This window comes from Apus apus, chromosome 3, assembly GCF_020740795.1.
Source record: "Apus apus isolate bApuApu2 chromosome 3, bApuApu2.pri.cur, whole genome shotgun sequence".
Classification (NCBI taxonomy): domain Eukaryota; kingdom Metazoa; phylum Chordata; class Aves; order Apodiformes; family Apodidae; genus Apus; species Apus apus.
Genome location: NC_067284.1, coordinates 32718701 through 32732553, shown reverse-complemented (window position 1 = coordinate 32732553; position 13853 = coordinate 32718701). Strand labels below are relative to the sequence as shown.

The window sequence follows — 13853 nt, the reverse complement described above, 5'->3', positions numbered from 1 at the left end:
TGTTAAAAAGACATTTTCCCAACTTCATCACCTAGAGAACAGCCTGCAGTCTTAGAAGCAAGATTTCACACTTTTCTGTGTGTTAAAGGCTGCAGGTTTTGGTTTTTTTGTTGGTTCTTTCCTTCAGAGTTTCCCATTGCATATCAGACTCTTGGGTTGAGAAAGGGAAGTAACATTTTGGGGAGATGTGCCATCTCTCCCTTCCATAGAGACACGTGATGTGTTTGATATGCAACGAGATGCAGAGAAAGGATGCAACACGTAAGTCACGATATGCTGGTTTCTGGACCCTTCATGACACCACGGGACTCTCCACTTCTGCACACAGGCTGTAGCAGTCAGACATGCTCCAAAGAGGGAAGACTGCTCCCTGGCCCTTCTCTGCATACCCTCTTGTGCTGGGTGCAGCTCTGGCACACAGCCCAGAGATGTTCAACCTTCTCCCCTGCCCTGTGCACCCAGTGTCTCAGCTGCCAAGTGATACTGATGGACAAAAAATTGGACACAAGCCAGCAGTGTACACTGCCAGCCCAGAAAGTCAATTTGTGTCCTGGGTTGCATTTAAAGAAGCATGGCCAGCAGGTCAAGGGAGGTAGGTGATTATCCCGCTTCACTCTGCTTTCTTGAGACCCCACCTGGAGTTTTGTGTTCAGTTTTGGGGTCCCCAGCAGAAGAAAGACATGGATCTATTGGACTGCATCCAGAGGAGGGTGAAAAAAGTGATCAGAGGGCTGGAGCACCTCTCCTACAAAGAAAGGCTAAGAGTTTGTTTTGTTCAGCCTGGAGAAGAGAAGACTCCAGGGAGACCTTATAGAGGCTTTCCAGTACCTGAAGGGGCTACAGGAAAGCTGGAGAGCAACATTTTATGAGGGTGTGTAGTGATAGGACAAAGGGGAACAGTTTCAAACTGAAAGAGGGTAGATTTAGATTGGATATTGGGAAGAACATCTTTACTGTGAGGCTATCCCCATATGGATGCTTAGCTGAGGCACCATTTAAGCAGAGAAGGTCTTCCTCCTCTGGGACAGGCCACCCCCATCTCCACACAGCTCAAATAATGCTGGGCCAAGCCTGAACAAAGCTTGTGCTGTAACATGCCACAGGATGACACCATTATGCCCAGGCTGCTTTTCTCAGGTCTTGAAACCACATAGAATTAGATGAAAACCAAATGTCCTGGGCACCTGTAGTCTCCCTTTCCACAGAGAGGAAGGCACAAAGAGGAAGACAGAAACACATGAAGAAACTTTCTCTGAGGCAGCAGCCAAAAACTAGGAACAATAATCAGCAGCTTTCCCTTCCACTCGAAGAATGGGAAGCCTCCTCCTTTACTCCTTTCCCATGCAAAGGCCACCACACAACATTAACTCATCTGTTCAGTCTTCTGTAGGATATCAATTGATTTATATAAACAAAAAAGAGACAGCAGAGGACGGCCATGCCAGTATCTAGGTTCAAAGTCAGTTCAAGTGTTCAGTGCAAACACGGAATTAACTGACCAAATAACAGAGGGGACCCTACACAGAGCTCTCTCTGTTAGGTGGCCACAGCATCATCATTTTGTGCTGTTATTTCCAACAGAGCTCCACACTATAAACTTGGCTTTCCATGAAGAAAACATGGCTAACAGCACTTCTACAGGTAAGAGTGGCCACACTGAGGACACACACATTGAGGACTGCAATAGTGTGGATACTACAGTAACAATAGTCCCGGAAACATTCAAGAGCAGCTGAATGAGTAACTAAAATTTAAAGCAGGGAAGAAAACAGGCGGCTTTGAAATGCCAGTGCTCTTAGTGGAGAAGGTGGCCAGCATTGTGGTCTATGAGTCAGTACCTGCAGCTGTAAAAACACAGGTCTGCTCACAGGGGCACTGGATCAGAGCCTCAAACAAATGCTTGAGTATGGAGTTTGATTCAATGCAGTGACAAAGAGTACTCAGCTTGCTGGCCTCTGTCCCCAGCTCTCATTGCCAAACCCAGCCCAGATCTGAAAGACAGCAAACTTCAACACCACCTCTATAAACACGTACTGCAGAACCTTCAGGTTGCAACCTCCCATGGGCTGCACGTTCACAGCACGCATACCAGTCAGATTAAATGCAGAAAAACAATATATTCTCCTTCACCCTCTCCCCTTTCAATTCAGGTCCAATTTTGCAAAAGTATCTGGAAGAATAAAGCAAGAGAAAAGATCAGAATCCTACAGGAAAATAAAAGATACACTGGCATTACTGCACTACTAGATTTGCTGAAATTTATGATACAGACTCAAATGGTTTCCTTTAAGCTATGTACTGACTACTTATCTGCCCTTTTATTAACCAATTTGTCTTACTAGCAGTGGGGCACAAGCCTGTCAGTAATTTTAGCACAGTGTCAGTAACTGACTGGACAACTGAGGAGCAAAACATCTCCCCTTCCCTGCAGCAAGTCTATACTCACTGGTACTGCAGAGAACACAAGCTGGTAGCACAAAAGACTCCCAGATAATGGAAGAGCTTTAGATTACACACCTGTCTCAGTCTCATTTTGGAGGAGGAAAAAAAACAAAAGGGGGGGGGGGGGAAGAAAAAAAAAGGCCTAAAGAAAGACCATGAGATCCAAGGCTCTTAGGCTTACTGGCAAGTCTTTAAGATAACTGGAGAGCATTCATTAACTCCCTGGTAAATTCTCTGCAGAAACCATCACAACAGGAACTATCTCAGAAGGCACTTGAAGGAAAATGGTGCAACAGGATGCTACTGGAGAGGCAAACTGTAGAGGGCTCCATTATTTTGGGATGTAAGTTGGGGCAAAGCAATGGAATGTGACGTTCATCTTTGCAGCAGCATCCTGGTGGATGACAACGTGGCAGGACTGGAGAGTATGTGACCTGTGCAAAGCTAGCACAGGACTCAAGAATGGGGCTCATGAGCCTGTCTCAGACCTGCAGATGCACGGAGAAGTATTTGAGATATCACTTGCAAAGAGCCCATGCTACTAAAACAAAGTCTGGATGCAAAGAATGAGAGGCCCTAACCAAACAGGAGGCCAGCAAAATAGAAAGTCTGTGTGGTTCACAGCAATCAAAAGGAGTAGGAAAACCCAGGTGGCATTTACTCCAGCTTAGAAAGATCTTGGTGACTCTGGAAATAGCAATATTGCACATTACTTGTTCTGGTCTTTGAAAAGACTGTGCAGGCAGGAATAGATTACAAAGACTGGGAAATGTCCTTTCTTTGCAAATTCAGTTAAGCTTTTATAACTGCTTTCAGTTCAGCTCCTGCTGTGTTTCTTTCACAGCTTCTGGTGAACAGTGGCTTCAGGAAAGGTGTTAACTTTCTGTGCTAAATGCATTAGGCAGAGCAGTCAAATTACAGAATATCCATCCAGCTTGTAAGTGGGCTTCATTATACAGCTGTATCTGACAGCAGCACAACGAAAACAGTAATTTGTGTTCACAAGATGTGCAAGTTGTTGTGTTTTGTTTTTTTTTTTACTAACAAATGCAGTAAGAATGCATGAAGAAATTTTAAAAGGCCCACATGACATAGTGTGGACAAAAGAAATAAGCCTTTGCTTGCTCCAATCAAGTGCAATGATTTATCCTACTGAAGGCACTCTGCAGGACTTTCCAGTGCCTGGAGTACCAGTCTTCTGCCACTGACTGACCTTCCTCAAAAGCAAATGCTCACGAACATGTCTCAGTGCTCTTGCACTTTGATAGCAGCAAATTTATCCGAGGTCATCATAACATCCATGAGCCAAGGAGAAGGGGCTGAAATTTTTTTCTTGCAAAGGCTGAACACAGAAGGGAGTTTGCAGTGAGCCAGAACAGAAAGCGGTGGAGAAAAAAAAAAAGCTGATAAGGTGTAGAACAGCTTTTTCCAAAGGGTCACTGGCACATTGACCCAATCTTACCTTGTCACAAAAGACTTTAATCTGGCAGTAGGCTCTGTGGACAGGTTTGTTACTCCTGTTATTGTAGCTGTAGGTGTCAATCTGAAGATTCAGGGGCAGGCCTTTAACTCCCTTCTGAGAGGAGAAATCCGTGCTGAGGCAGTTCACAGAAATGAAAACCTGCAGAAGAGAAAAGCAGCACCTGTCAGTAGTGACAGAGTCCTGGCTGGCCACTGAGCAAGGGAATGACTACTCAGTAAGTGCTGAGATCTAAATCCTGATCCTTGACAAGATCTAAGTGCTGGTCCTTGCCACTAAAATAAGGCCTTCTCTATTCTGAGAGATCAGGTTAAATCCCCAAGAAGCAGTATGACACTTAATTTTTCACAGAAGCCATTACAGGTGACAAAGCCACCTTGTCCAGCATGAATTTCAACACACTCTCCCAACTTTATGAAGACTCCACCCATTTTTCTCAGATATTTGCATTCAAGAGATGTCAAATGTTGCCATCGAATTTTTAGCAAAAGGAAATGTCCTACATCCAACCTTCACTGGCCAAGTTTTGCCATCTCCATAAGAACACAACCAAGGGGGCAAGCTGAAACAAAGCTTTCCATGAGTTTTACATAAGCTATTGTGAACACAGCTTATACTTGAAACTACTTGGATTTTTTTTTTGCTTGTTTTTTTCTTTTTGTAAATTATATTAAAAGCTTTAAAAATATTATTCAATGAGTTATCCTTAAACACAGCAATAATGCCATTATTTCAGTGGAAGAGTTTCTGGCCTTTATACTTATAAAGATGAATATTCCCCAGTACAACCTACAATATCCTGCTTATGTTGGGAAAGAGTAGTATTTTCATTATCCTAATTAAAAAAAAAAAAAATATGGCAAAAACTGAGTGATTTTGAACACACTGAATTTCATTTTCATAACTGCCTAAAAAAAACCCCAAACAACAAAACAAAGAAACCGACAACCCACAACCGAAGAACAAGTCCAGTGCTGCTCAACAGAAGCAAGAAATACTCTTGTGTGTATGACCAGAGAGACCAGAGTACTTTTTTTTCCAGAATACTTGCTTGCTGTGTGCCAGGCTTTTCTCCAGACACAATCCTCATTATTAGCACATCTCAGAAGACGTTGCAATTATTAATTACCAGCAATTTATGAGCTACCAAGACCTGCAATGGCTCCTCCTCTCTGACTCAAGGATAAAGACTTGGAACCCACCGCTTTAAAAAAATAATCAAAGCCTTGGGAGCCAGAAGCACCGTGCCAGAGATTTTACAGGAATACTACTATGCCACTACTTGATTGCTCATTTATCATGCTACTACCACGGAGCAGCCGCTCGGCAGGCTCTGCAGTGAGTTAGTGCCACCTCCCGGAGCTGTCCCGGTGTTGCAAAGTCTCACGGAAGGCTTTGAAAAAGCTCAGGGGTTTGGGCTAGATTTGCGGTTTTGCAAACCACTTGTAACGGGCTTCTTCACACAGGTTCTGCAACATATTTTACTAGTTTAACAGAAGATGGGAAATGGAAATGTAATAACTATCACCAGATTAGGGATATGAGCTCTTTTCATCCCCTATCCCCATCTATAACACAGCAGTGTAAGAAGCTGGGGGGAGGGAACCCAACAAGAGTATAAATAAGTGTCTCCACTCGTAATAACTTGTCTGAACATTCAAGATTCATGTGCAACTTCTTGCAGGCCCTGTGAGCACCAGCTGCTGGCACACCAGCTTGGCAAACAGCCCCCATCCATCCCTTCACTTGTGCACACAGACACCATCCCACACAGCTGGCAAAGCCCACGCCAAGTCCCACTCCTGCAAAGGGACATAAAGATCTGTGAAACAACATGTAACTCCCACCAGAATGGCATGTCACCAGAGTCCCATCCCAGCCACCCCACTGATTGCTCTGCAGTGGCCCAAGCCAGGATGACACACAGGGCCAGCAGCAGCAAAGGTGAACCAGCCCTCAGTGCCTGCTCACCCTCCAGCCTGTCTCTCAGCATCCCAAACATGTGTTGTTCCAAGAAAACTTTTTATTTTAAAGTGTTAATACATCCCAAATAGCAGCCAGGAAAATTATTTTAAAATAAGCTCTTTTCAATCTTGTCCAGACTAACCCAAATGATGGCTTTGCTAGCTTTTATCCACCCCCCTTCCCTTTTTGCTACCTTCAACTTTACAAGAGCATTTTGCTTGCAGGCTGGCACACCCTGGGGGAAAGCTTCAAGGAGTTTGAAGAGTTACCCTCAGCCACTTCAGAGCTCGGTAATCAAGACATGCACAGCCTGAGTAATCATGTTCCCTGAGCAGGGGTGTGTGTTTAAGAGTCTCAACTCTGGTGTTTGCATATTTTTACATTTTAAATTTTTAATTTTAAATTTATTTACCATACTGAATATTCACACACGACTCATTTATCTATGAAGAAATTACTGCATTCTTTAAGAAAACATGCCTGCCAAGCGTTGTCCACCACAGCTTCAAAATTTCTGTGAAATCCCTTGTTTGAGTTTCACACTGCTGGACACCAGCAGATGCAACGAGCAGCATCAGCCACCAGCTCCCTAGCAAGTGGTGTCACTTCTCTTCTGAAAATTCAGGTCTACATTTTCAGTTTGCTTGGCTTACCAGCCAGACAAAGCCCACACAGTATGATGGACTGAAGGCAGAAGGGTTGGTCTCAGACATGGGTGACTACAGCAGAGCTGCATGGGTACTCCGTGGGAATTTGGGATTTCCTGTCAGATGACAAAGATTATGCTCCTACTTTGGAGTCTCCTCATTTGACTAGTTTTGGCTTTAAGCAGCTGACTTCATTTCCATGCCATTTAAGTTTTCAGGACTCTAGGCAGGAGATGACAACTAAACCTTAATCACCTCTCTGAAGCAACAGAGAGCCAGCCTGTCTTCTGTTCACACAAAGCCATTTCAGTTCAAAAGGATCATGTACTTTTTCCCTCCTCATCCTGTAACTCCTATTTTTGAGCAGGTTCCACAAAAACGGAATTTCAGCAAACAGCTTTTCCAGCTTGGGCTAAAACAGTTTCAACCAGATGCTTTTTGTTTAGGAAGACTTGACTTGTGTTCTAAAAGAAACATAAGGCCAAGTGACTGCACCAGCTACATCCCCACCCCAAAATCGCCAGAAGAAAGAAAAACATAACCGCAAAAGTTGCTCTGCGTCTTCAGCCTGCTGAGCAAGATTCCTTTTCATGTGTCCAACCTATTTTTCTAAGGGCAGTTCCGCATTCTCAGCTATATTAAGATTTGTTGTTACTTAAAAAAAAAAAATTCTCATCTCACCTCCCAAGATTCAACATGAAGACAGTGCTTAAAAATAGAGCATGGTCAAGCCCAAGCACTTACAAACATGAGTCAAGCCCTCATAAGTTACGCAGATTTTCTTTAAAACTGAGATTTCTAAAAGGATTAGAAACCTGTTCTCAAGTTATTTATCTTGCTTGGCAGTTAAGCCTTTAGTCTGTATTTGAATCGTATTTCCAGGCTTTTCTCTCCAACCAAAGCCAGGCTTTGTTTTCCTTTTTTTTTTTGTTGATATTTTCATTATTTTTAAATAATTATTAATAAAAGCTGGTATTTTCATCCAGACACATGGCTCCATAATGGCAAGGTTTCAGATAAAACAACTACCAACCTGTGAAACTGGTATGAGCTGCAAACCCCACCCCCCCGATTTGAAATTCACCCCAACACACTACAGATCCTCCTCCCACCAACACCAGGTTGAGTTTCCTGCAGCCTTTGGGGCAGATGAGCGGTAGCCCAGCCACACACAATGAAAGACTGAAGGCAGAAGGATTAAAGCACCTCCTCTGGGGTCACGCTGGAAGTCAGCGTGGGAAGAAGCCAGACCTCAAGACTTTCAGGTCCACTTTAACCATCTGACCACTTGCAGCTCTCCTTGCCTAAGCTGGGAGAATCACACTGTGCCCATGTTCAAATCTACAACCAACAACCTTCCGTTTTAATAATGCAGAAAAAAACCCATAAATGAATCCGGTAGCTCTGCTGTGTGCCCTCAAGGAAGGGCAGCAGAGACAGCCAAGTTCTTTCTACACAGCACCTTTTTCTAACAAGATCTGCCTTTCAAACAAACCAGGAAAAACAGGCATAATTAAAGGGCAATCAAAGCACTGCAGGAACCTTGCTGTCAGCAAGATGAAAGATGCCTTTTTTAAATGAAGGCTTGCATACCCAGATCTCTTCTCCTCCGTTTATCTTGGACGCTGTGCTCTTTTGTCACACAAAAAGCGCCAGCAATTTTGATTAGTCCAAAGGCTACATACGCAGCAGCTTAGATGAAATGTCACCTTGTACAGCCTCTTCTGACTCGCTGCAAAGCGAAGTTGAAAGGGAACGGTACGTAGGTACACATCAACAACGTCTGGGGTTGCCATAGGTAATGGCAAGCAACTTGGTATTAGCACACCGTAAGCTCTGGCCACTGCCCAGCAAACACAGGCATGGTAAGACAGTAATGACCATGTAACAGATCTCCCCATCCTGCCTTGTCTTACGTGTCCCTCTGGAGAAGACTCCACACAGACAGACTCAGAACCATTCCAGTCTGATAATCTTGTTCCATGTGGCTTTCATGTCGATAGAAGACAGGTGACTAAAATTCACCTCCTCCCATTTATGCTCTATTGTATTTTTGTACCCAGAGGATGAAGGTATCACTCAATAAATCAAGTCCATCAGGTAATTCTCTCTCTCTTGTGAAGTCACATAAAAACTTCAGCTCTATCCTAGCACAAATAGGTAAGAGCATCTCATTTTAATGTTTTGTTCAACTTAGAATTTTCAGAATGCTTTTGATTTTGGATTATTGTGTTTGTACAGAATACAGAGTTTGAAGCCTACAACACAACCAGGGACAGCTTAAACTGAAAGGCTTCTTTCCAGGAAACGCAGTTGAATATTGTTTTTCTTGACTTGGACTAAATAAGGTCAACGTTCTCCCCAAGACACAGGAGGCAGAAGGATTTCAGCATGTCCTGCGACCACTTCCCCCACACAAAGGCATTGTCTCGCCTGTGCAGGGATCACCACACATCCTACTCACAGATCAGCCCATGCACAATGGGACCCACTGGACCTTTGCTTTCCCTCAGAACAGCAAGGCCTCTCCTGTGGTCTCTGGCTGGGGAGAGCAGCTGTCACTGGTCAGCTGACTTGACCTGTGTGTTATTTTCACTTTTTGCAGGATAAAGGGTCATAGAAACCCTCAACCAAACTGACATGAAGAGAAGCCTCTTAGGCTACAATGTGAGATTACAAACCAAATAAGGAAAAGGATCCTTCAGACCTAAATAAAAATAATTTGGGTATGAACCAGAGGATAGGAACCAACTCCCTCCTCCCCCACCTGCATAGACTCCCACAGAGAATCAAGAGAAGCACTATCCAACACTGGGGAGTGGGAAGCCACACAGCTATTGGCAATGCTAGGACACAGCCACTCCCCATCCTGGCTGCCAACAAGGATTCTGGGAATGTCAATACAAAGTCCCAGCAGCCCCCAGGTCGCTTGGTCTCCTGCAGATGCCAGTGCAATTCAGAGGTAGCAACCATGTGGTCACGTACTCCTTGCTGGTTAGCTGAAGGAGCAACACTAGGCCCAAATTCCCCAAAAACCTCATTTATCAGCCCTCCACTAAAGAAAAACCACCCAGAAGCTCAAAAGTTATTTCAGTGCTGATGGCTAAAAATATGTGCTTTCTTCTAAAGGCTTGGACAAATAGAAACATAAATTGGAAAAACAAAGGGTCTTTAGGTTCTAAAGATTTGTTCACATGGATACGTACAAGACAGGCCTTAATGTGTTTCATCTGTGCTGTGAGCTGGCTGGATGCAAGTCACCTCCAGCCCAAGTGCCTTGTAAATTACAACAGCACATCTCCAAGCCCTTCTGACAGGCAGAGCTGTCAGCCTGGGCACTGTGCTGTGCTAACGCAGCTACATGGCTTCCAGGATTGGTGCTGGGCCACAGCCAGGCAGCTCAGACTGCAGGCAGGGCAAGACCAGGTCTGCCTGCACACATCCACAAAGGCATGACCTAAGAAAGCAGCACCGGAAAGACTGTTCTGTCTTTAAAAGAAGGAAAAAAAAAAAAACAACAGCTTGGTACAGATCACCTGAGAGGTGGCTAATCTTACTGCTCTCACATTCGTTTTTTCACCTCCCACATGCACCACAGGTTTTGCATCAGCAGGAGGTGAGCCAGGAAGGAGATAAAAAATTGGGCAACTCATGCACCTGTGGGCTCCCCAGACACCTCCTGCCTTTGGGATCGGATGCTCCAAATAAGGCTTGTCTGGCAGATGTGTGATAGGGCCGCGTTCATTTCAGCTCCGCTCAGCCAGACCCAGCACCATCCTGCTTGCAGCCCAGGGAAGTTGGTTTGCTTTCAAACCTACCAACCCCCATTTGGGTGACGGACACAAAACACACCATGGGTCCCACACCATGCCAAGGAATGTCAAATGGGAAATACGACCCAGCCACAGCTAAGAGAACATCCTCCTAACAAGTTCACTCCATCAACAAAACTAAAATCAATGGTAATTAAAAGAAAATACATATTCCTGCTCACAAAGAACAACACTGACTGTTATTCTGAGGCAAGGAAATACAGGAGCGTCTTTGCTTGCAACATGTGGGAAACCCAGGGAGAGAGGTTCCCAGTCCTACTGATACTTCCTCACACCCCATGCTCTGGTAAGATAATGGTAAGATAAAAGCATGGGGCCAGGTATCAGCTTCTGTTCATTTGGTTGGAAAGAAAGTAACAACAACAGTTTGGCAAAAAAGTAGCAATATGTAAATAAAAAAAGAAAACAATCCACCCTGTTCCAAACAAACTGAACTCCCAAAACAAACAAAAAATCCCAACACAAATATGGAAGAATTCTACAAAGGTACAAAAACGGCTGAAAAGGAAGCGTTGCCATCAGGTAGGGAAAAAAACCCCACCACCACCTCCCAGTTTTGTCTATAGAAAAGCTAGTGTCAAGAAGAGTTTTCTTTCAGCTCTAGGAAGCAGAATGTGGGCTCCATAGTTGGTTGGGAGTCCAGGTGGATGATGAAGTCTGAGACAGCAAGGCCTGAAGAATAATGAAGTTGAAAGTCTGCTTCTAATTTGCAGTGCTTAAAATCAAGGGCAACACGCACTTGTTTTTAAGAAAACCCAGGACGGAGCAGGAAGAGGTCTGGATTAAGAGGCAGGTAAGCAATACTTGCTATGACTTTCCTATGCCACTGCTCCAAAGGCTGTGTGTACTTGTGCCTCAAAGTACTTGTGGTCTGTAGCCTTGGCTTCAAACCAATCTCTTTCCTTTAAGTATGTTTGACTCATCATATTTCACAGTTTCATTTCCAACTAGCCAAACCTGTACCTCCTCAATGCTGCTGAAGGTGGCAACACCTTCTTTAATGAGGCATATGACTGCTGCTTCATTACAATGGCATCCATATAAATGCATGCAATATTAATCAATCAAAAAAGTTGAAATTCTTCCTTCAGTGAACACTGAGGACTGTGCTAGAATAAACTCTTAAAATAAATTAGCGGTGTACACCCCAGCCCTGCTTCAAGCTGTAGCAAGAGATCCACCCTCTCCAAAAAACTGAGTTCATCTGAACAAAAAATCCTGCTCAAGAACTTCAGCCTATATAGAAGGATCTGCCAGAAGACCACCCTCACTGCTCAATCTGCTATTTCAAAAAAAACAACTCAAATTAACCACAAACTATCTTAATACAGGATTATTTCACCTTTTCTGGAGGGAAAAAAAAAAAAAGTGCATTGTTTAATTGCTCTCATTCAGGGCATCTCTTCAGAGATACCACAGCACTTTTCCTTTGGTGGAAAGACAGCAAAAGGCTCTACTGTTATATTCTCCAGCTAGGAATTCCTGTTACACCCTCACCGTGTATCCTTTCTTAGCAGAAAGGGTCTTTTCACACAGAGCATCTGGCTTACAATGCCTTTTTTTTTTTTAAGGGAAGGAGTGGGAGGACAATAGAGCCCTTAATGTGCAGTGACATAATCTTTGGCTACAGTCTCACTATCCAGCTTTAAAACAAGACCTCCACGGGGGCCCTTCTCTGGGAGCTGTTGGAAGCAATGCTACATTTCATATGGGACTCATTGGCAAGTGTGGAAGGGGTGCCCCGGTGCAACAGCAGGGTCCTTACAGTGTCAGGACTACAGAAAGAGGGGGAAGAGGCTCCTGCAATCACCACGCAGACAACTGGCCCTGTTGAGACATGAGGCCTCAGCCCCCCTGTTCCACCAGGCAGTAGCTCAGACAGGATTTGAGCGAAGCAAGATCTAGCAAAGCCAGTTGACCCTGGGGAAACCAATCTGTCTGGATTGTTCAACTGCCACTGACCTGAGAGCAGGCCATGACCCCAGGCCAGAGTTAAGGGACAGAGAATTTGCTTCACAGCCTAACTGGTAACACAACAGAAGCAGCAGGACAACGGCCAACATTATGAAAAGCAGCAGGAAACACACAAAAGATGTGCATTTAACCATGCATGTAATGACAATTCTCACTAAAAGACCTCTAATGGGTATCAAGCAAGAGAAGAACTGGGCATTGCTGTACAGGCCTAGGAAGAGATGGTTCCCAGCCTTAAAACTCATAACCTGAACTTACAAATGCCTCTCATATTTGACATACAGAAGGTCAAACATAAAAAGGGCTACAAGGACTGGCTAGATTCCTCTTCTCTACCTTAAAAATCCCCCCAATTTTAAAGATGGCCAGGCCTGTTCAGTCAACAAGGAGGGGCAGGCACCTCCAGGGAAAGCTCCATCCCAGCTCTAGACATCCCATCCCTAATGAAGTCATAAAAGTGAAAGATGATGAGCTTGTGTTCAGACATCTAAAAGCTGTGCACAGGAGGACCCCACCTTGACTGTCTGCCCAACACAGCACACGTCTGAGACAGGGTGGGAAACTGTCTGAAGTCTCCATGAGCCTCAGGGTAACTCCAGCACTACCTCTTGCATGCAAGTGAGTATCAGCTACACATCTGTGTCAGACTCATCAGACCATGCTTCCACCCGGCCCGCATGGCTCCTGAGGAGGTATTCTGGCTTTCCTAAACATCCAATCCAACAACTCATCAGTTTCTTCACTAAGTCCCATTTCATTATCTCCCCCTTTCTCCTCACAAAGCATGACAGCCTCCTCATCCAATTCTTCTGTTTCCTCAATCTCCCAGGATAGTGGGGTCCCCTCTAACACAGATGCCTGGAAGCCTATCAGAATCACCACTTCTCCACTGCACAGTGTCACCCGTCAACCTTTTTACCTTATCCTCACTCTCCTTCCAGATTCAGGAGCACCACTTTGGAGCAGTGTATCTTTGTCTCCCCACTCTCAGCTCCCTTCACTGTCTTGGAGCAAGGAGGCTTTTGATCTTAGGTAATTTTTCAGCTTGAACACGCAGAGAATACCTAACCCATCACTACTCTAGAAGCGGTGGCTTCTAGCAGCTCTTGTGATGTCCCAAAGCAACAGAAGAGGGCAGAGAGGAGCTGCCAGAAAGAAGCAGTTGTTCTGAAAGCCTTGGACGCTGCCTGGTCCCAGAGTGGGAAGTCTCTGTCATGCATGAAATACCCCTGGTTTCTACACACATGGGCTCACAAACAGCACACCAATGTAGCCAGCTGTGCGACAACTCCACCTGTGCAGAGCCAGACCTGCCTGCTGTGTCTGGCATTCAGGGCCCTGCCGTTGCCCTCAGCTCTCCCAGCACAATGCAACCAGGAAATACTGGTTGCTGAGGGCATCTCAAACATCCTTTTCACCCCCCAACTCCCCAGTTGCAAAGTCTGCGCATCGTACTTGCTATGGAGTGAGAACATAACTTGCACTGCCTGAAAACAGCGTTTCTTCACCAGG

At 44.8% G+C, this 13853-nt stretch overlaps 1 protein-coding gene across 1 annotated transcript in view; it reads right to left on the bottom strand.

Annotated features, from left to right (window-relative positions):
* Positions 1-13853, bottom strand: part of GRHL1 (grainyhead like transcription factor 1) — a 39994-nt gene that overhangs the window by 11102 nt on the left and 15039 nt on the right. The window contains exon 9 of the mRNA XM_051613749.1: positions 3905-4063. Coding sequence (XP_051469709.1) covers positions 3905-4063 — 159 coding nt within the window. The remainder of the gene's footprint in view (positions 1-3904; positions 4064-13853) is intronic.